We start from the raw sequence: 24,401 nt of genomic DNA on the forward strand, positions 1-24,401 counted from the left end.
TCGAAATTTCGATGGACGATTAATATCTGTCCCACGTGGAACGGTCGCGAAATTTAGGAATTTGCGTGCAGCCGGAGATTAAGATCGGCTCGCGGAATACACAGCGAAACGGTAGCGAGTTGTAAATTAGTGTTATCGAGTTAACTTGCTGGTAATTAGCAGTATGAAAAAACTTGTTAGTCGAAGCTGGATTTACGGGGACGCGAGGTGACGTGCGGCATGAATCGCTGTAAATTCAATCGGCTGGCTGGAAGTTACGAGGACGTAACACGAAACAGAAATGAGCCATAGTAGTTGCGGTCCAAGATCCGAACTTGGCTGATGGGTGTCCGAAATTACGGGCAAGCGCTCGGTTTTGCTTGCAGGATCTCGTGGAGAAAATTGTCAAGGCTACACGATGGAAGACAAGTATGTACGTGAGGATCGATAACACATGCGGAGGGTGCGCTTCATGGAAAGACAAGAAGGGATCGAGAGCGAGAAAGGCTGTTGTGAAAGAGAGAATATGAGAGAAAGCTGGGGGAATCAAAGTGACGAAAACGAGAGGAAAGTATTGGTAGCTGTTCTTATCCAATTGTCTGTTGAATAAGAAGGATTTGCTCATGAATTTCGACCCTCCGTTTTCCTGAATTATATGTCGTTTATGTATTTCGAGGTAAAAGGAGACTTACGGTGTACGTAGACACGAATTAATCGGACTCTGGTAATCTTTATATGGGTTTGAATCAATTTCGCGCGTACTCCAATTAGTTCTGAAAATCGAAATTCCGATGACACTGTAACAAAATGTAATTGAAAAGTTCGTAATCCCGGTAGGATTAATTGCAATTAGTTTTGACGAAAGATTTTGGAAAAGAAGGATACATTTGATATATCGTACAGATGTAATGTCATTTAATCAAACTTTCTCATTTTATGGCTATAATTGAGTAAAAGTTGTTATATAAAGAATCAGGTTATTCGAAATTTTATTAAAAATACGAAATAAGAGAACGGCAATGGAGTTACGGTTATTACGTTGCAAGGCAATAGATTTACAATCGACAATCAACATTTCAAAATGTTCATCGTTTTTATCAAACTGACAATAATAAAAAGTGGAAATTTATTGCATTACGAAGCTCATTTTAAATTTACTTCGTCTTCAATGATGAACCAATCGACTCTTTGTATCAATTCATTGCTCGTATTAATACTTGTTTGACATGTTCTTTTTAATTAAGAATGATCCACATACAAAAGTGCAATGATGTGAAATCGGGACGATATCAAAGACCAAAGTACAGTTCTCTTCGCGTGTCGTATTTTTACTATAATCTCTTCATAAAGCTTTAAATGATCTGTATTTATATGACAAAATATGATTAACAAACATCTGCATGTTCGATCGGATGTACACACGTATTTTTGTTATAATCTCTTAATAAGGCTTTAATTAACGTTTACAAACGTATATTGGAACGTATATTTTTCGCTTAATTATACTCATAGAACACACTGACAAAGTGTGACTAAAAATCATTCTGAATATTCGATCAGACGTATTATACACGATGACAATGTATTTTACACGTTATATCGATCAACTGCAAACCATTTTTCTTGTATCCAATAAATCGACTAAAGATAATCGATCAATTTCATCGCGCGAATAGATGCATAGAAACGGCGTTGCGGGGCTACTATAAAAAGAAATTAAATTTCTTTGAATCAGAATGACGCAGTCAGACGCAGGCAATAATTGTTATCGATAAGCGGGAAATAACTGGAGGCGATAATTATTACAATAAATTCGTTCTCGGTTGAGGCGTTGCTAGTAGCAGCGAAAAATAGAGGCGATATTAAAGGGAAAGGTGGTTAATTGCCTGCGGCGAAGACAGCTCGAATAATTTTACTATAATTCCCGGCCATTTCTCATCCAGCTGAATCCCAAAATCCCATAACGATTTAATACTTCTGCCCTGTCATTCTTGCTCGAAATCCGAGATTTCGCGGTTCTATGGTCGAATGGCTCGTTTTATACTCTTCGACGTTGTGTCGTTTGAGTGCCATGGAATTAATTCAGTCTATGAACTGAACGAAGATGCGGAGCTTTATACCGAGTACTCGTCTAGTCTATTTTATGCTACACGGAGGACGATACAGCGAAATTGTAAAATATATTATGTATAAATATTGTTTAGATTCGTTATGGCTCGTGTTTAGATCCTTTTCTCTAACTTTCTTCTTATATACATACAGATTTTAGAAAATTTAGCATGCTCGCTTTAAAGTTTAAAGAACTCATGCAGTGTGCAGGGTATGTAAAATGTACATTCTTCTCTTTCAATTGTACCAAGTATTCAATTATATGAACTGTCATTTTGTCCGGCACTTTATACATATAGCGTCAAGTAGATTTGTCGATTCAAGAGATTTAGCCGTAGCTATAAGGCACCTGCGACAGTTGTATTAAATTAATTTCTACCATCATTAAAAGTTCAACGTTGAGTAGTTATATCTAGACTGCGAATATCTATGCAAATTAATACTTTTATAAATATTATTGAAAATAATGGAACCTAAACTGAAATTCGTTTTACGCATTACATATTGTAAGGAGTGTACTCTATTTTGGATATCTTTGCGTTCTGTACGCGTTCTGCTTAAAAGCGTGCTTTTTTGAGGAATTTTTTAAATTAATTTTTGCAAGAAAAAACTGGCTCCGAGCTACGTTCTGCAGCACGGAATGAGATTCTATGTTCTTACAACTTCCAATGAATCTCAAATTGCTCGTTACCGTCATCGAAAATTGTAAACTTTAAACGCTGACCAACTTTACGATCCCACTATGTCGCTATCACCAAGTATGCGTATTTTTTCAACCTTATATCTTCTTATTCTTCTCGGAAGATATTTGCCTGCAGGGAAGCAGTGAAAATATGCTTCGACCGAATCTTTTTGTAAGATAGCTTCCCGCAAGGTAGAAGTGAAAATATACTTGGACCGAATTTTTTCGTATGGTATCTTCCCTCAAGGTAGAAGCGGAAATGTTTTTCGACTGAATTGAAAAGGAGATTGTGATGTCAGAGAAAATGGTTGTGTTATAAGGAGATTACTTTTTTAACCAGTTAGTGATTATCCCATGGAATATTTTGTTAGAAGAGCTCGTTACAATGTTTTCATCGTGTAACGTCGGAACGTTAAATGCAGGCTGCGCAACAGAGGCTGGATAAATAATCGCAAAGTGCTGTCACGAGCTCTGTGTTAAAGAACCGCTCATAAATGTAGATAAAATACCGCTCATTAATCTGTAGACGCTTTGAAATTCCAGATTTAACGAATAATATTGAACCGCCAAATTTAAACCTTGATGAATTTCATTTTATCCGCGCGAACCTAATAAATGCACGATCTATTGAAATTTTCAATTTCAATAGAGTTTTAAATATTACTATAACCTCCTCTCTACGTTGTCAGTAGTTTGATCGAATGACGCAAATCGACTGAAAATAACGAACTCCTTAAATAACAAAACTGCTGCATAACGTTCCACAGAGATGGCAAATTGTTTTAATTTTTAAGAATAAATTTCATTGTGTTATGATACGACGGTTCTAACAAACGATAAAATCGTACTCAATCTGCTTTCTATTTGCATTTTTCTAGTTAAGTTTAATTTTATTAAAAATAAGCAGGTGTCCTTATACTTTCGAACGATAGCGTGTGCTTGTCTCGCAGAAGGGTAAAGCTTCTTGCTCGAAGTGGATAATAAAAAGTAAAATCAAAAGGTTAAATAAACTCTACCATCGTTCCTTGTTCGTTGGTATTCAGGTTTCGAAATTTCCGTGTGAGCATATTTCGTTAACGTGCAGAGATCGATCTCTCTCGTGTCCCGAAAGGAAGGGTAACTTTTACCCTAAAGGTGGTTTATCAACATTCCCTGATCGCCGATGAACTCGATTTATCGTTTTATCCTTGCCCCCCCTAGCGTATAGTGCACTTTCGTCGGTTCGGAAAACACTTTAGCCAGCTTTACTTTAATTTCCTATAGGGCTGATAAGAGGCGCATCTTACGGAGGATTATACTTAGGGAGGAACGAAGAAAGAACAGAGTGAATAAAAGCAAACGGAAATAACATGTTCTATAAAACGTAGTTCAGCAGAGGAATGCGTTAATAATAAATAAAACATTGTTACTCTCTTTACTGTGTTCTTTTTAATAATAGATAGATTTTTCTGCATTTTTGGGCAAGTTAAAACCGTCAAAATGCACAGACTAATATACAGACATAATATTAAGTCGTCCGAAAAGTTTCTTTCGTTTTATAAGGAAATAATGGATGCACATTTTCCATTTTATATTATTTTATCGAATTACGTATGATCCATTTTGTTCTATCAAAATAAGGATCACAACGTTCGACAGATTGGGTTTCATGTTTATATAAAAATGCATCGTTGTAAAAGACGTGTCTGTAAAAGAAAGACACTTCGGACAATCTAAATAAAAGCACGTATAACACATTCAAAGTACGACACACGTTATGATATTTTAGCGAGTGAAACAAATCCGAGCTTAGCTGTATATCTGTATGTTGTTAGATGTATTCGTAAAAATATGAATTTGCATAAACATCCGCAGTTTAGCGGTTAGGTGTCATTACGAAATCACTATCGATCGTCTAAACTTTTGCACAGTATTGTATCTTTATTCGTGCCTGTGTCCCGCAGGAGATAGAAGATATAGATGATCGTACGCGCAAACTTGTCGCAATGGAGGACATTCGCGCTTCCGTTTCCATTTCCAATCGCCCAATGGATGAACAATTCCCGTTTACAGGCTATAACAATGGAATTTCAAATGTCGATAAAACATTCACGATGGGTAATGTTTCTTGGCAAATCCATTGCGAACGTTCTATTCAACAGGATCGATGCGACGCACAGTGGCACATACGGTGGACAAAAATCAAAGTAATCATTGTTCGATTTCGATCTCATTATTCGACGATATTGTCAGTCTGCGAGCAAGTAATATAAATGTAAATGATAATTTTCCCAAAATAAAAAAATCTCTGATTTCTGCATGACACTTACGAGAAAATGGAAAAAGTTATTGCACGTGGTTAGACAAATAAATGTTCGAGATATTTTAACGGAGCCAGGCAGCGAGGGAAATACAAAGAGATTCGATAAACAGGCTTTTACTCACGTCGGATTCCTTTATATCGAATTTCAGGAAAACTGCCTATTATATGTATTTCTTTATCCTTGTCCCGAATCCTCGTTCAAATGACGCGCCGAGGAATGCGAAAACTTGCGAACGTGGTGAATTTTGCTTCTTGTCCAGTATCCTCGTTTCTTATTCAAATGTCGTGCTGTGCGACAGACGGAAGACTTAACGAACGGGATAATGAGAACGCGACATCCGAGGAGAAAGGACTCGCAGATTCTTGTGATTTGCATTTCGTAGAAACGCAGAGTATATCAGCTTCAATTTCGTCGGCCGTCTTCAGCGAATGCACCAGTAGCACAGAGGGAACACTGGTTATTGCATGGACGTTCTCGTCCATCCGATAAAGACTTCTATTTTGGTTCGAGCCAGATCGATCGCGCTGCAAAATTGGAATATCGATCGCGAGCGTGTTGCTTTTTAGTCGTGTCGCTTTTCCCTGGTGTATGTAACAGCACGCACGACACGAAGATTTATCAATCGCATGAAAATCATGCGTATGGGAATTTATGGAAGAAGTTGCGATAATGTGGGAAACAATAACAGTTGCTGGACGTTCGCCTTTAAGAAAAATCAATTTCCTCCCATTGGTTGCGGCGTCGTTAGCTCCATTTTTCGATTGAAAGAACCCTCCTTGATGGCGTTTATATTTCGCGAAATCAGGTTCTTCTCTTTAAAAACCAAGAGGTGGAAGAAAGATCGTATTGCACGAGCGTACGGTGCTCTGGGACCTAGCGGGCAATTTTTCACTTTTCTTTTTGTTTTTCCGTCTACGAGACCGACTTTTTTCTTCGTGGAATACATTTTATTAGGAAGTTCGTAAGTACGGTCGGCTTTGTAGGGCGACCTAGGGTGAAACGGGCTCCTGTCGTGGATAAGGAATTGTTCTGATCTTGAATTCGAGTAGTTCGCCATAGGCGCTCTTCCACGTAATTTAAAGAATAAGATACAAAAAGGGATTCGTTGTGGAGGAACAAATGAGCTCAAGCTGAACTCCGCAATGTTGAACTTATTTTGGGAAAACGATCGATTAACTCTTCAACAATGTTATCAGACAGCGAATGTATAAATTTCACATGAAAAGAAAACATCGTGCTCGATACAGTTATTAATATCCATTTCCTAGAAAGAGCTTCAAGCGAGCAATTTACGTATCTGATGCTCAGAGTGTTCTTCTTTGTTCGCCACTGAACTGATATTCTTACTTGTAAGAATTGATCTTACTTGTAACTTGTAAAATTGTAAAAGCTGTATAACAGAATTCTACAAGCTACAACTCTTGACCCGTAAATTTATGAGAATTCTTTCGAAGAATTAATTGTGATAACGACTGAACTTGCTGAAGAGACCTTATAAAAAATCAGAAAACGTAAGAAATCCCGAGGCTAAAGAAATCATGATCTTCTCAATCGTTGATTTTGCATTCTCCGTGAGATGACGAAACGTCCGCTCGCTCAGGGGATTCAATTCGATCCGAACCTTTTAAAAACGTAATCTAATTATCTCAATAGAACGAGCCATTGATCTTCGAAAAGAGGAAGGATATAAAAGAGTATTGTGCTGGAACCAAGTTACGATGCCTGCAAATAAAATCTGCGGAATCGAAGATAAACTGCCGCGGACAGCCAATGGAAAATCTATTATTTAATCCAGCCGATGCGCTTCTCTATATTTTACTTTGGGAATTCTGGTATCTGAATGCAAACCGTTAGAGGAAACCAGAGCAATAAAGGGATATTTATTTTTACCACAAAGAGAAGAATATCGAGTTTACGAGATGCATCGTAATATTTGCATTCTCGGTCAAGTACTCGGGTGTCGGAAGAGTCGCGAGATTATTCCGTAGTTGGAAGGAAACGGTATGGTAGCTATTAAAACGACACTCGAGAGCAATTTTTCTTTCGATTCCAAAGAAATTCGTTACGTTTCGCGATAAAAAGCGCCACGAAGCCGAGCGAAAAGTAATTTCTCTTCGAAAGTCTCCAGGACATTTTTTGCTCAGCCGACTAGTTTGCCTACGAAATATGTGTTTAAGCTTCGTATTCACTTGAAAATTGCTCGATGCAACTTGCTAAATAGCGGTACATCTCATCAGCGGATACACTGTACCGCAGAAAGAAACTAGAAAGTCAGTCGATATTTCGTCTTCGTACTTTGTGACGATGTTTTACGAATCTCGTTTCTACATGGTTTGAGGATTTTGCTAACGGCCGTGAAATGTTACATCGATTTCACGTAGAATTAGAAAAATCATAACTAAACTACACGTTGCATTAATGATAACTTATGACGAGCATGCTGTGCCTCGTGCGCAAACACTTTCAGGATCGTTCAACTTATCGTTAGTAGATGATACACAGAAAATTATAAACTAATAGAGCTATATGAAAAGTATAGTTACGACGAATAAATTAGATTATTTCTAAAGCTACAGTTAAAAGCCAGAAACACAGAGAACTTCAAATATTTTACGATATCTTGAGAAATGAAAGAATACTTTAATTAAGGAGGGTAGCATAATATTCTAGCATACACAGGTGTAATAATAATAAAACGTAAAATCATTTTGTTGATCATTCTGTACCTTTATAATCGAATTACGTCTTGTCAGAAACAAGCTCGAGCAGTAGTCTCGTTACTTTCTCGTTGTACTGTGAGCTTTGAAACAGACATAAAGAGGAAGTGTGCTTAACGTCTGCTTCGAAGATCGTGCACTTCTCTTGAAGTGTAATTTAAAAGAAATGCAGCGAGTGGAGCTTTCTATCTGCTACAAAGGTCGAACGAATGTGATAGAACATCCGTGAAATCGGTCGGAATTGGCTTTTCGGTTTCTTTTGTTTAAAGGATGGCGCTTCGTTTTCGAAAGTAATTTCTTTTCATACGCGAAACGTGTTCCATATTATTTGTCAGCTTTGAAAGAAAAGAAGCTGTAAACCCGAGGAAATGTCGCTGCGAATTACAAATTACGGACGATAACGGACGGAGGTCGAAGAAACATGCGGGAAACAATAAAACTGTCTCAACGAATGCGATGCTTGGATGAAGAGATGAATAAATAAATGAGCCCCCGTAGGCTAAGTTTTAAAGTTCAACCCCCGAAATTAGATTTACCCTCTCGGTGGTTGTTTATTCTTCGGGGCGGATATTTTTTCCAGCGAAGACGAAAGCAAACAAAGAAGCGCGGTTTTATCGTGTCGTTTCCACCGTCTTCTATTCTCAGAAAGGGAAAAATCACTTTAATAGTCGTGATATCTACAGCGACGCGATATAAAATATGAATATTAAAGCTGCTTCTATTGTCGGAGGAACGCTGCTGCAATTGTTTACTTCGATTTCATAAACTTCAAACCAATGGAACACCGTAGCTGTAAATCAAATATTCAAACATCCGTTATTTATTTATCGACCTGCTTATGGCATTTTTTCCTCTCTTAAATAATTTTATATCTTTCTTCTTGGAAACTTCAATGAAATCGGGGCTTGACTTTTTATATTTAGATATTAATTAAAAAGCGTGGGTTCGATGAAAATCACTGACTTTCTGCTGGAAGCAAGTTGTTAAAAGAGATGTTAAACTTATCCATTTTTTCCTTTATTCCAATAAGATCTCCTTTAGTTTGTAATTCCAAAAATACTACTGGTGAATATTTTTCACGGAGTAATTCTAATAGAGAATAGAAAATTCGATTTCTACACGTACAAAGGTAGGGATACAAAGTGTTCTTACGTCTTGAGTATATTGTACATGTACATTGTACAATGAATAATGGATGTCGATAGCAGGCACTGAAACAATGATAAAGAAAACCGGGCAACAGCGTATGCCATTTTCTGCAAGATGTAGTCACAAATTCATGCATTCTTTGCGTGATATTGAAATATTTAAGAAAAGAAGAAATTTTCTCAATGCTTGGAACTACAGTATCCCTGTAGGAACTAATATCAGAAAATTTCCAAGTATCGTTGGCACGAGGCTCGTGTTTGTTCTTAGCTGAATGAAATTCATTTTCCAATGCGATTTCGTGCAGGTGCTATTGAATGCTACGCCGATGGATTCGCGCGTTCCGATTGCAGAAAATAACAAAGTGCGGCTGTCCCAGTCGGTGGGTTTCCAATGATACGCCGCTAGCTGAAGTTACAGAATAGAAATGTAATGGGCTGGAAAATTAGCAGAGGAAACTAAGAATGGCAAGAAACGCAATAGATATCTTTTCGACGTCCTTACTTTTCTCTCAACTATCGATAGTCTGCCTTTTTTACCCAAACGCTTTTTGCCGTTATTTCATTACAAGATTTCGCTCAACTCGATACGTTTGAAGCTGACAAATCTTGCGTGCGGACTCATCGTAGACGACAGTACAGTTATTCTATTCAATTCAATGTTCCTTTACAAACTGGGTCAAATCAATTCTTATTTGTACTTCCTTTTGTATATGTCTGTTTCCGTGTCTGCCGTCAAATCGATCAATATAATCTAAAAATTGTTTTAAAAATTTATTAAACAGTAGAAAATAAAAATTTACAAACAAGGTTTTATTCATAAACGCACTAAAAAGTAAGAAATAATCTATGTTCTGTCATGTGTGACTCTTGTGAGGCGTAGCTCGCTTGAATAAAACCGTGAGCGCCCTATCTATTGTTAAAATAACATAAATCGACAATCTGAAAATTAATCGTGTTTCGTGCCTACTGTACTAACTCATTTTCTCATTTACACGCGAAATTTAGCTCGCTGCAACTTGTAATTAGAGTCACTGTCACAATGTTATGCAATGATAGGTTAGGATAGGTATCACCCTAACCTCGCAATGGATAGTGACAACCTAACCTACTAAATAGGTAGGCATCGTAACCTATGCAAGTTGCAGCGTGTTAAACGTTACGCGTGAATGAGAGAATAGATGCTTCAGTACGGTGAACATGATCAATTGTCGATTGATGTCATTTTAGCAATAGGTAGAGCGCACACGGCTTTATTAAGGCGAGTCACGTCCTACAAGAGTCACGCATAACAACTGCGATTATTTTTAACTTTTTACTGCGTTTATGAAGAGAACGGTATTTAAAAAATTTTTTCAATTTATATTTAATTATACTATTGCAGGTTTCGATTGTACGATAATTTCCCAAGCAATAATATCAGCAAACTGACAAATTACAAATTAAAGGATATAAATTTGTATTCTACGATTGTATAAATCTCGTAGTCAGATAATTTAGAGTTTGAAGATCACGGGAATCTGAAGACGTATTAATGTAAAATTCGTTATTAAATGCTGAAATATGAACAAACCTAAAGATCATCAGATAGATTTTCATTGTTCGCGTTTACTCGATTTTAATCACGTACGTCTCATTTTAATGAATAAGGATGCACGGTGTTGGCAGCAAATTCTCGTTTATAGCTCTACTGCAGCGTAGCTCGTTGGAACCTTATTAACAAGCGAGCTCGTGATTTTTTTCCAATTAAGCCTTTTAATTACACGCTACCGCAAAAGCGCGATATTTTCTCCTTTCTTTCTTTTCGTTGCAATCTCGTCATGGTCTGTGCATGAAAAACAAAATATTTTTAGAGAACAGTGTCAAAGTGAATATCAAGATGTTTAGCTACATGTTTAGCTACATGTTTAGCTAAAATAAACAATTGGCTATGCAGCATGTATAGTCTCCAAGTTTTAGTAGCGGTAGCTGATATTAATTTTGGCAACTCGACAGTTACGGTAAGGACACGCACTTACTTCTTCGTAGCAGAAAAACCTTCCCGCTTTAAGTCATTTTTCATTGGGTCTAGCGAAAGTTTCGGTGGCTTTACTCATTTTTAATGGTCCTCCTTAAAAGCTCGTAATGGAAAGATTCATAATGGAAGCTCATAATGGAAAGCTTTGCAAGCCAAAGCGAGTAACTACAGTATCCTCGAACTAAGCTCATCCTAAATAGCGCCGAAAGTTTTGGAAAGTATGCAAAATGTGCACCACTGACAATATTTTTGTTTCGTATATTAGATTATGTACGAAGTTCATTCGTTTCTCAGGTTTACATCTTGGAAATGTTATAGAAACCTTACTAATGTTAACTGCAATGAATAAACATGTTATATGTTAATGATAATTGTGCCATTTAACGACAGGAAAAACAAACATTATACTCCGTAAAAGAGAATTGTTTGTTACTATACAAGTGCAACGTATGTTTCAGATTACTGGATTGTTTGTTATACTTTTACCGTCGAAATATATCGATCGTTTCGGTATTTGGAAAAATTGTTTCTCCAAATATCGACTGGTTTAAAGAATATCAAAGTCTACCACACTTTTTAAAACGCTTGAAGTGCCGGGGTAAATAAGCAATTTAACCCTTAGAGGCTATTATAGGTGAAATTTCACCTCGTGCAAATTTTGCTTCGATATCGTCAGCAAACAACTTTTCTACCTTCTACGTGATAGCGAGCGGTAATACAAAATTTCATTGCATTTGTTTGACTTTATTGCTTTCTGTGATAAGAACAAACGTAGCAAGATGAAATTTCATCCATGATGGTATATTATAATATTACTTCTTTCGATAGTAGCTAAGAGATAATCCGTGCGCAAGAATAATAGAACAACGTAATGGACAACACTGATTAAATAGATCCTATATACATAAAAATAGCACACACACATTTTAAAAAATATCAATGAATTTATTACACGACCTAATATTATAATCCCAGGATAATGGTTAGTGGAAACGTTAAAAAGAACTAATCCAAAATAATTTGCGTCGAGCAAGGCTGCGAATATACCAGAGCGGTGAGTAGCGATGGGATTCGAAAATGTTCGAATTGGGAGACAAGACTTTTAAGAATTTTAAGCTTCGAATGCTGTTCGAAGTAATTCGAATCTGTCGCCACATATACGATATTAATTCGAACTGTTTCAGATCGTATCACTCGCTACTTATCGCTTCGCTATAATGTCGTACCAAGGTATTTACGAGTGTTGACGTCACCAAACGAGATTCGATCGAGCGAATCGTTTTAATTTTAATGGCAATAGCGGAACATTGACTTTCGTTCGATCGTGAATGTTCGAGGACTAATCTGGAGCAAGTTTGTTTAATGATCAGAAGTAGCGACAGGATGCTCTCAGCATTTCCTGATTTAGATAATATTTTAACTATCTTAGGGAAGGGGCAACTTTGTAAGGGTTGTTTTAATCACAAAAGATAAGATCCTGTGGCATTATTTTCGGTGACTCGATCTCACGAGTTTTCATCCTGAATTTTGTTTCGTCTTCGTTACAGTAACGTTAACTCCACAGCGTCTTATCTGTATTGCAATGCATTGTAATTATTATTTGCGTTCAAATAACGATAACTATACAGCGAACGTTTATACAAACTGATATTCTTAAGAATACGATGAAAGAGGTGGAACTTCAGCAGAGATTTGTTTCATCAATTAAATAATACGCTGCGTTTCATAAATATAAAATCGCTGAAACTTTTCCATTTTTATATTTTGTTGGTGGAAAATTATTCTTGTACCGTGATTAAAATTAGCGTAACAGAATATTTCATTAAAAATTCAATGCAGGATACAATGAAACGAAATTATAATAATAGCCTTAACTTTTCGATTTTACGAACTTTCTACTCTGATTTTCTCGTGTTGTATCCTGCACCTGTATAAGAAGAAAAGTTTTAGTGTGTTTTTACAGTTACGAAGTGCTGCGATTTAACGAGTGCTATACTTTGAATATCCTATACATTTTTGCATATTATGTACATTATATGTATTTTTACACTTTCAAATTTCATATATTCTAAATGCGTAAATTTCCACGCTCTGCTGATAACTATCATTGTTCAAAGCGGAAAGATTTAGATATATTCGTAGAAATTTCTTGAAATCTCTGCCATTTCCCAAATTCCCTTTTGATCATTGCTCTGTTAGCAACATGTTATATTAATTCGTGTACGGCTTGCATTCGATTACGCAATTAGTAAATATCAAGGAGAGAGAAGCCATTGATGAGTATGCATTAGGATAAATTATGCTAACGCACAAATATCCTAATATTTCGTGAAACCACGCGTGCAATTTATATTCCTATCTAATTACCATTCGATATGCGAGGTCACAGATTTTCGTGATATTCTCGCTACGCGTATCATAGTCAACACTAAATGTGATTCTTTTCGAAACGCGTTGAGACAATTTTTCCGCTTAACATATTCGTTGTTATTGAAATTCAACTATCTACTTCTATTACATTACAAAAAAAAAAAAAAAAAAAACAATCGGAAATCAGAAGCGTAGGTCGAGGAATAATTACTGAGCTGTTACTTTCATGTGAAATCTGTCTGATTAAATTTGTATTCTATATAGATACATATGAAAGGGAAAAGTGACTGACTCACTTGTCAACGTTTAGCTCAAATCGCTGTACCTAGAAACGTGAAATTTGGACAGTATATTTCTTTTATGACGTAGACAAGAGACAAGAAAAGATTGTTCGAAATATCTACCCTAAAGGGGTAAAAAGGGGATACACTTCTTCTTAAAAGAACACCTATATCCCACGAGTTGATAAAGTTGGAAATATGAAACTCGCCATACGAACTCTTTATTAAAGATAAACAAACGCGTGTTCGAGTGTCCTTTGAAATTCAGCTTCTAAAAAGTGTTCAAATAGAATGTAGTAAACATAAATTGTTAAAGGGGCAAATACTGTGCGAGCGAAGCCGCGGGCTAGCAGATACTGGCGTAATAATATATTTATCCCATTCTTCTATAAATATACGGGTTGAGTCGGTAAAAACCACCACTTGAAATAACTCATTGTTTATTGACTTTATTATTTAATTATTAAAACTCATTGCATTTAAAAATACTGGTTGGACAAGTATATTTTGATTTTTTAATCGCTTATATTTTCACACATGTAAGATATTAAAAAATCAACGTGTACTTATCCGATCAGGCTTCCTAAATACAATCAATTTTACTACAAACGTTATTTTATAAAATCAGCGGTTAACAATTGATTTCAGCTAGTAGTTTTTACCGACTTACCCTGCATATCCTTAGTAAAAAATTCAGATGTACGTATCTTTAAACAACGCTTGCAACATCCTCCGAAATGATAAAATAACGAAACAGACAAACTTATTATTCAACCCAATACGCAATAAAGGTAAACCAATTTCAATTCAGTCGATTCTAGTCTTTGTAAATGTAGATATAATTCATATGGAATAACAGAACCCGAGTGACGAGTTAATTCGTCTTTCTCAGAGAAAAGAAATTGCTTTTGTATTATACAACGTTGAATAAATCGATGGGATGGGAGAGCAGGTCGAACCTATCCAATTTCCAATCAACGAAGATACCGTTTAGAACAGCAACAAGGAAGTAGTCTGTTATAGTGTTCACTGCTTTACAAAAGAACACGGCTATAGCGCATCTTCTCGTTTAGTGTGGTCGGTTCGTAAGTGGCATCTTCGGTGGAGCAAAGGTAATCGAAAAGAAATACCGGGAGTGGTTCTTTTATCGGGAAGAAGAGAATGTTCGCCATGAGATTTCTTTTAATTCGCCTTAGCTGTAACGGTATCAAAGCGACTCGCCAGGACCGAATGAAAGGCAGGTACTCGTATCTTTGAACAAGTGAAACGTTGACCACTTATTAAGGATTCCATTTGGCCCGTGTAACCTGCGCTTATGCGCCATTAGATAGGTGAAAAAAAAAAAAAAAAAAAAAAAAACGGCGAAACCAAGCTAGAAATTTCAGTTTCATTTTGCGAGAACACGCCAGCCTTCATTTATCTGCACGATCATTCACTGCGAAAGATGTCAAGAGTCCTAACGAATTAGGTAACTCGACTGAGTTCTATTCTTTCGGAATTTTGACAGTGCAGGAACATCGTAACATTAATTTCTGTGTAAAACCGGAAGGTCGGAATTACAAATAATCGCAATTGTTATCCTTGTATTAATGATAGTTCTGGAAGATATTTCTAGAAGATGTTCTATCTCGTGTACAGACACCTCGTGTAGTCTGAACATTGCGAAAATAAAGAGAATGTTGAAGGTGTTTGAAGCGAATGGCCAAGAATGATCTCAAACTTCATAATGTTTAATGTCGTTTAAACGTAAATCCGTAATTTTTAAGGACCACGTCTGAAATAATGAAACCTGTTTACACCACGGAAGTTTCCCACAATTAGGATAGAAAAGTAGGACACTTAATAAAAAATGAGGAAATAGAGAAAGAGCAGATGACTTTTTATTTTCGCCTAATACATTTGTGAAGAAATTTTATAATAAATATTGAAATAGCTATTCTTGTGAAACCCTGTACGTCGGGAATAAAATACGAGCAAACGTTTCTTTAAGCCTGATAGCCAGTAATGGATGCTTCTCAGACTTTCTCGTGCCACATATAATACTTCTTTCACGAATGTCAAATCATCTTGAAAATCGTAACAGTTTTTGAACCTTCTACAATGGCTACACAAAATATTGATAGGATTTTTTATCAGACTCTCCATTTCATTTTCATAATAACAATTTTTATATTCATATCACCAAATGTGATGAAACTTAATACACTTGAACCTAGAAGAAACACTGGTGAATTTTAATATCTATTTGCGAAATCACTATTGAAAGATCTCAAGTATCTATCGATGATAGTATCCCATAATGTGAACGCTAATTCGTGACCTCGATGACCCCTGCTACATTCGACCGATATCGAACCCTATTGACACGACCTCAATTAGTACTTATGATCTTCGAGTGATTTCAAGTTTCATTGGAGCATCATAAACTATTCATGATGACAGAGATAATACGATTATAATAAATGAAGAAACTCGATCCATTCATCGCTTGATTATTGATACACCGAGGGAAGCATTAAATTATAAATAATATTTGTTCGAATGCAGGTGGAAATGACGATCAAATAACTTGTTGACTACAGTTTATCAAATGAAATTCATGGAAAATATCCGTAATATCGTTGACCGAGCAATTAAGCGAAGTAGATTCTTTAGAAAATTAATTAGAAAATGATTAGTAACAATTACTTAATTGCCTAGATTGCGATTGTTTATGCTATTTCAATTTCATAATTTTGCTACCAATAAGTATCATTTATAATTCCATCATTAATTTCATAATTAAACAAAATCAAACCTAAACAAAGATTTGTTAGATTTATCAAATGCTATAATCAATTCACTGTATGTATTTTATATATTTCTGTATATTATCAATTGAAATATAAAGACGAGATATTTGTTGCAACGTTCGATGCATGAATTCTTTATACATCTCAAAATTCTAGTCTTCATCCATCTTCACACAAGTTTCAAACTAGATAGTAATTTTTAAATAGCTTTTTAACAATTCCTCAAGGTAACTTGACTTTCTGCAAGCGTCTTAGTGTTGTATAAATACGTATTTGCACAACAATATGCATTTGAATTAAGCGTGCATCGTGTTGGTTAAGGTGGATTACGAAGTGGATTCATCTTATTTGCATAGAGTTAATCCCTGCTAGAAGACCTGTGAAATTTCTGTTGTTAAAACGCCGCTAAGCTCGCACTAGAAATTTAATGTTATTTAATCACCTCAATTTAGCCATTTTTTTCTTATGGTTAAATGATATTTGTGGAAGTCTAATTGTTACACGAGACTTCACGGATAATTAATTATCCGGCACTGAGGATGATGTTCGCAAACAACGAAGAAGCTGCGATTCGTGATACAGGAGCTATATCGAGCTTGTAATATCAGCTTATGAGCAGATATAGCGTTCGATCCGAAACGTTGGTGATTACCCTGCGACCGATAGGCAAATAATTAGCCAAACGGGGACATTTCGATAACAATCTATCTACCTCACTTGCCGTTAGTTTCGCAGCGGTATAGTCTGCTCAGTTGCTATGTTCATCGATCCTCTCTCTCTCTCTCTCTCTCTCTCTCTCTCTCTCTCTCTCTCTCTCTCTCTCTCTCTCTCTCTCTCTCTACAGTAATTCAGTTTCGTGATTTGCTTAAAAAATATATAGTGCCTTACGAAAATATCTGTACAATTGTCTACACCTGATATCCTTTGTAAATATATATCATAAGAATATCTTTTATAAATGTATATCGTGTATGTTATATGAGACACTTTGATCTATCGAGATGTCGTAACACATTATCACGGTTAAATGACAACATATTGGTGAAATTCAATCAAAGCTGCAAGATATTTCGCGCAAATAGGTATATATGTATTTTATACATATCGCAGAGATATTTAAACAGTCAATCGTCGATTACATTAATAAGCCGCAATATATAATGGCAATATCCGTAATACTTATTGTGCGTATACTTCAAGTGTTTATTTGTGCTGTATATTAATTTTTTACCAAATATACATTCGCAGTGAATGTTTCATGATTTCTACATATATTTCCAGGGTTTGGTTCAAACTTTATATAGCCGCGAAAGACGTGTCGTGTTAAACTGTTAATAAAATTTCACAATATCCTGTGCAGCGCATAATGTAAAAATGTGTCGCATCCTTCGCATCGAATAAATAACGTTGAATACAAATTTGGAGAAAATGCCAGGTATTACAGGCCGCACGATATCCGGTTTCAATTCCGCGGTTATGATAGATTCATCGGTGCAATGCGTATTCTCATGAATTGCTTCAGTAAATTGCTTCGTTTAATTTCGCCCAAGTTGATGCCATTTAATTAAACGACAAACAATTGGACAAATGGCAGGGAGGTCGAAAGTCCTTTGTTCCCAATGTTTCATGATAATGCAAAACTGTATTACTATTCACTGCTTAAAACAATACCGTGTTCTTAACGCGCTACGAAAATGGTGTTTGCCATCCGCGCGATGATTAATTGAACAATTCCAACGAACATGACCATCAACTTTGATGTATGCGAAATTTTGTGGAATTTTTTTTTTGTTGCTGTTGGTTTCAGACAGGTTTCAGGCAATAGCTGCTAAATCCTTGTTATTGGAACTGTTTGGTTATCCAAACTGCTTTGTCTCGGACAAACGAGGTTCTGCCGTACGAAAGTATTAAATAGAAACGAAATGAGAACGTCAGTGACATTTATCATTAGACCGCGGATTTTTATGTTATTGTCATGTATTAAATTCATATTTTTGAGAATATAATTCAAACGCTAGAGTATCCATAGAGGATTGTTTTACGCATCAAGTATTATAGAAAGTACTATGGATGTTTTATCTCCTCATTTCTTCTCATCTCCTCATATTCTGCGTATTCTGTGCGATTTTTCACCTTCAAATTTTCTATAAACGAATAAAAATCGTCAGTCTACCTATTACAATTTTATTACGTAATACTCCTGACCTTTCGCACCTATTTCATACTAAGAGTTTCGAGTTTGTGTCTGAATCGTGGAAATGGACTCTGGAGAAATTCAAATGTCGCTCGGTTTGAACGATTCGGTGACAGAATTTCTGCCTTCCTGGACAATTTTGGTAGACAATCGGTTTAAAAAAAAACCAACGCGTTTTTCAGGATCGCGAAAATTGTTCCAACAGGTCGAAACAAATTTTCGTCGTAAAAGGTTTGTGAGAGACAAGAGAAGACAGACAGAGAGAGAAAGAGAGAGAAAGGACGAGAAAAATGTCAACGAGGGACAAGCGCAGTTGCAGGCGGCGGATGGGAAAAAGAATGAAAGAGTTCCGGTCTACCCACGACCGTCGTAATTAAATCCCGTTTATCCTGATTGCGATCTGATGAGAAGGAGAGAAAAAAAAAAGAGAAAAAAGAAAGGGCGACGAATCATGGGGAAATTCGCGTAGCGATTCGTAAACGATTCAATTCGTTCCGCCAGATTCGCCATTATCAGTAAAATTCTAATTCCGTGGATCGACTCGAAAGCTGAATGAATTTGAGCTGAAGAGAACGTCAACCCCGATTTACGATCTGATTGGATTCTGATTTCACGATACCAATAAATATCTCGGTAAACGACTTACCCCGCCGGTTACAGGTAGGAAAATTCATGTGCACGCTGGAACACGAGATACCGAGATACAGACCACTTGAAATACAGCTTCGCCATTAAATGAGAGAGAGAGAATAATTTTTCTGTGTATGCGCGATCAACATTTGCTTAACATTTACTTTAACCACGTTACAGTGAAGAGTATAATTGAACTTGTTGAACGACAGGTTTTGTATCGATCATTTTTTATTACCATTAACGTTAAGGCACACAACAAGTAGATAGAATAAAAACATTTTACGTAATTTAAAGAATTAAAGCTAATTTTCTTCAGTTGTTCCATGTTGTTTTGTTTGCTGGTAACAAGAAATGTTCGTTGATTCAAGTTTCCTCGAATACGACGATCTTAAGCTTCGTTCACACTAGCGGTCAAAGGTACGGCCGAACTACGATCAAAAATCTAGGATTTTATTTTTCATTTTGATTCGTTCACTGAAAGTAGGCACAATGTCGTTTTCCAAGTATACTTTAATGAAAATCGCGTTATAGCTCGCTGTAATTTCGTACGAAGATCAATTAAACGCTCGTCCTCCATGTTCCTCTCCGACTGTGGGACAGAGATCTTGATCGCTAGTAAACCGACGCCAAGGTTGACAGATTTTCACTTGACCTGACCGCACCGCCTACTGTGAATGCTCTCGTTGGATCACATCTAAGCGATTTTGACCTGCGTCTGAGGTGACGAGATCACTTTCGTACAATACGAAACAAAACTGAATCAACGAATGTTGGTTGTTGTGCAAACAGAGAAATGTTTACAACTTTGAAGAAATGTTTAAAAAATCCTCTAGATTAGCATCAATTACGAGAAATGTTGCTGTCACGTCATTTTTTATACGTTAATATTAATGGTAATAAAAAATAATTTACACAAAATCCATCGTTATGGGATCGGTTATATTATATTTTTCGCTGCATTTTTCAAGGACCATCGCAGCTGCATATATCACGCGGATCTCACACGGTTGTAGTTTATGTGCAATGGTAAATTGCATGCTAATTACACAGCGCAATTGTAAATTGTTATAAAAGCTGACTTACGGTTTATCGACGTTCGAATCGAACGTAAACATCGTTATTTTTCTTGCTCATTCGAAAGAGTTTCGTGAACAACGAGAGCGTTGTCGACTGACAATCGTCGATGCTGTCGAGAGCTTTCGACGTAGAAAAAAAATTGATCAATCGACGAACAGGAATGCGATGCAATACGCGAAGAAATCAAGCACGATACAGAGAAAGGGTTGATTCGATAAAACCTGCGCTCTTTCCGAATAATCATTGTGCAAAAATAAACTGGGACTATGTATATTTTGTCTGCGAATTTTAATAATCTGTGTGTCTAAGAACGAGCGATAAGAACGATCACGACGTAAGTTTTTCCATTGATACGTTCGTCTTTATAAGAAGATACACGTACTTTTTATGTGTCTTCGTAAAATCTTCGCAAAAGAAAATGATATGCTATTGTCTATAGACATTCGAACATTTAAGTGAATTTGTGCGAACAGTATATAAATTTTATTAAAAAGTTTCAATGGAGAAATTATCCGGTAGGTAGGGCTCATAAAATAAAAAAGAAGTCTTAGTGCTAGCTTTTTGATATTAGTTTAAATCGATAACTGTAATAGATTTTAGAGAAAAATTTCGTAGCAATTCAACTATTCGATTAGAGAATACATATTTGTCATCTATGTATTGATCACAGACTTATAGCTTTCCTTCTTAGAAAGCTTCTAAATTTAATGGTGAATTAACGAATAGAGTGAGCAGATATTTATTATCCTTTTATAGAGACTATAAATTTTAAGTGTCTATTAACCTTTAGGCTACTTATCATCTTTACGTACTATGTATATATATGTTGTATATATCTGGACATTTAAATTTCCCAGAGATATCTAAGCGTCTGTAAGATATTTACGTAACTGTAATGATCATAACCGTGGTCCACGGATATTTAGGTAAATTTATATTTTTACAGGGTTTATTATAATTAACGGGGTAGAACATAGGTAGAGATTTATTTCACCTACTAGATGATATAACGAGTACTGTACTTTGAATATTTTATATATTTTTGCAGATTACGCGCGTCCTGTGTACGTACATCTGCAAATTTTACGCCTTCTATGTACTTTTGCATATTGAATTTCATTCTGTGAAAAAGAACCAAATGTCTGGTTACTTTTAAAAACGTCAGCGAGTGTATCGAGTGTGCGTGAATGCACGAATTTTTCGCTGAATTTTTTTTCAATCGGAGACAAATCAACGTTTTAAAAGGGGAAGGTATATGCGTCGATTTAAAGCAAATTAACGCGTTAACAGAGCTGCATTCGGAACGTTCATTTCGACCGATCAATCGAAACGATATCGACGGCTCAATGGATTTCGATATGTAATTCGCAAGGAGCGTAAATTACTCGGATTCAAAGAGCGTGCCGGCCTCTCACTCCATTGCGAGTTACTCGGATCACGAAGATCATTAAGGGAGCATAAAAGCCGAAGAAAAAGAAGAATGCCGTTCAAGGAAGAGATGCTACGAGTTCGATTCGTATTTCGCTTTAGAATTACGAAGATGTGCCTGGAAAACCAACAGAAAGATCATTGTATGACGGTGAAATACGAAGTTTGGAATTATCAGAAAGCAATGGTACGATGACGAGCATATAAATCGGAATATTTTGTTCCCATAACTCGAATGAGATACGTAACTATTTGTTTTTATATCAATGTTGTTATTCGGTGAAATAAAATGTTCGAAAAATAACGATGGATGTTTAAAGAATGGGAATTAAACACATATGTTTCAAACGTGCAAAGATTAATTTCGATTCGATTATCATCGATGTAATGTTTCGCGCGAATCCGCGGGAGATAAACGTGACAGGTCAGGTTTTTGTAGATTTTATGGACTCGTCGAATTCAAAAAAGTAAAAAATCAAAGAATAATCGACGAATTTATGAGATTTTGTAGAAAACTGAGGATGTTTCTAATGAAAGTTCAGTTCTAGGAAAAATATAAATCTAATGAAACCGACTAAAAGGTAATCCTGTTTATTTTGAAATTGTTTTATTTTAAACGCATTTTATTTACGCATAAAATTTGTTTAATACACTAAGATTATAGAAAAGAGCGAAAATGTTATATCACGTTGCTCCGTTATAATTTTCACATGCATCGGCCTAATGTAATCGAAGAGCCGATAACAAAATTGTTCATAAGTGTCTTTCTCCGGCAAAACTTTCTTAATTTCCCTTCGATGAATTCCATCTTTTTTTTTTTAGCAAAATATTCATCATGCTACACAATTACCATAAATGAACCTACGATTATATCGCGGGAAACCTACGTTCGATTAAAATGTGAAATTATGAAAGCTTAATAATTTAATCCTATAAATCGAGACATAGATCGTAATTCCAATTCCATCATGTTGTGAATCTGGTTTTTGGCTACTAGTACGCGTTATTATCCAAAAGATGGAAAAGTTCGATTTACACACGATAAGAAATCGCGAGATATACGGCCGAGCAGTAGTTATTTTCCGGGTTGTTAAATACACCGATAAAAAGGTTTGTCGATCAAGCGATGATCGATGGGACACAAAGGGAAACAAAGAGGATCTGTCGAGGGTTCTCGATTGACGAAATTCTCGATAGTATCAATAATGGAGCTGTACGATTCGACCGAGCACAACAGCTTGCACTTGGTATCAGAATATACACCGCAGTGTGTAATAGTGGGCTTTAGTTAGCAGGTTCAATGGCTGTCTCCAACTCGGTGCTTTCGCCACTGATCGAAGATATATCGATCTAGTCCCGAGTACAGAATCTAGCGAATGTAAAGGCCGCCTAAATTAAACGGCGACTGGAAATCGAGCCCTGAAATTCAATTGAAAATTCAATTACCTGACATCACGAAAAAATGATTACGACTACCGATGTGATTTTCATCGGTACGACAAAGTTAATCGAGTAGATTTCCAGCGGTGTTTACATGCACAAAATATCAAGAAATTACTGTCCATCTATGAAGGAAGGTAAATTTCGTAACAAGGTAAAACGAGTTTCTTTCTACTTTCGACTAATTGTGATCGCTTTATGTTGTAATTTAAAATTACAGTAAAATATAATGTTCTGATAAAACGATCTGTAATATATTTTCTGCTTTTGGACGAAACGCAGCAAATGTAAATACAAAAGACAGTAACTATTAAAGCAATAATTCTGAGATATTACTTGTTGTTTAAAATGTTAATGATCGAAACCGATTTTCCACGAATTTTCTGAGTGAAAGGAATACCGTTTGCTTTCCATTAAGCTGTCCAGCTTAATTGATCGTGTAACAACTCTGTGCTTGTGCAGTACGAAAATATTTAAACACCATGCAGCATTCAATGCAAGACATGAACCTTACCAACGAATTAACAAATTTTTCAACAGTGAACCATAGAATTTATTAAACGAAGACAAGTTAGAAATTCGATCAACATAAAACACAAAAGATCAGAGAAGGACGAAATTTTAGATCATTGATGAAATCAATGATAACAACTTGAAGCAATTAGAAGCTTTTCAAAATTTCTGAGCGGTATATTTCTCAATGCATTAAATCTGTTTAAGTTAGAAGTTGTTTAGCCTAAACGTAAAAGACACGGTGAAATTTTAGACGGTTGATAAAATTAATGGAAATTTGAGATTCATTTACGAGGAATATATTTGATATCGAAGCGGTCATAATTGAAACAAGGAAGAAACTTAGTCCGCTATTTATTGTAGAAGATTTATTCATCGTTCGGCTACGGTATAACGAGCGAATTAATGAACTGTTCGTTGATTAACTTGATCTTGATCATTTGATCGATGACCATTTTATTTTCCGTATTTCCATGTATCTTCTGCACACTCGATACATTTAAGCCAGAAGAAAATATTACGTGGTTAATATGCTTGCAACTAGTTTGATCGGAAAGTTTTCGAGGAGCCATCCGACTTAATTAGGATTAACCTCCGTGGTAATTCTATACTTGCAGCCTTATTCGGCTTATGTGCTCGAAAGGGAGTTTGACGGTATTAATATCGGATGTATCAGTTGATAATCCGAAATCGTCTTGACACTCTACGTCTAGAACGGATT

The 24,401-nt window shown here is 36.0% G+C and overlaps 1 protein-coding gene across 2 annotated transcripts in view; it reads right to left on the bottom strand.

Annotated features, from left to right (window-relative positions):
• Positions 1 to 24,401, bottom strand: part of Dop1 (dopamine receptor, D1) — a 56,354-nt gene that overhangs the window by 26,328 nt on the left and 5,625 nt on the right. Inside the window, exon 1 of one of the 2 annotated variants that reach the window (XM_072009837.1) lies at positions 3,787 to 3,852. The exons of the other annotated variant lie outside the window; for it this stretch is intronic. Coding sequence (XP_071865938.1) covers positions 3,787 to 3,837 — 51 coding nt within the window. The 5' untranslated portion in view covers positions 3,838 to 3,852. Of the gene's footprint in view, positions 1 to 3,786; positions 3,853 to 24,401 lie in introns of those variants that run through there. 2 annotated transcript variants of the gene reach the window in all.

The sequence above is a fragment of the Bombus fervidus genome, chromosome 9 (assembly GCF_041682495.2).
Source record: "Bombus fervidus isolate BK054 chromosome 9, iyBomFerv1, whole genome shotgun sequence".
Lineage (NCBI taxonomy): Eukaryota > Metazoa > Arthropoda > Insecta > Hymenoptera > Apidae > Bombus > Bombus fervidus.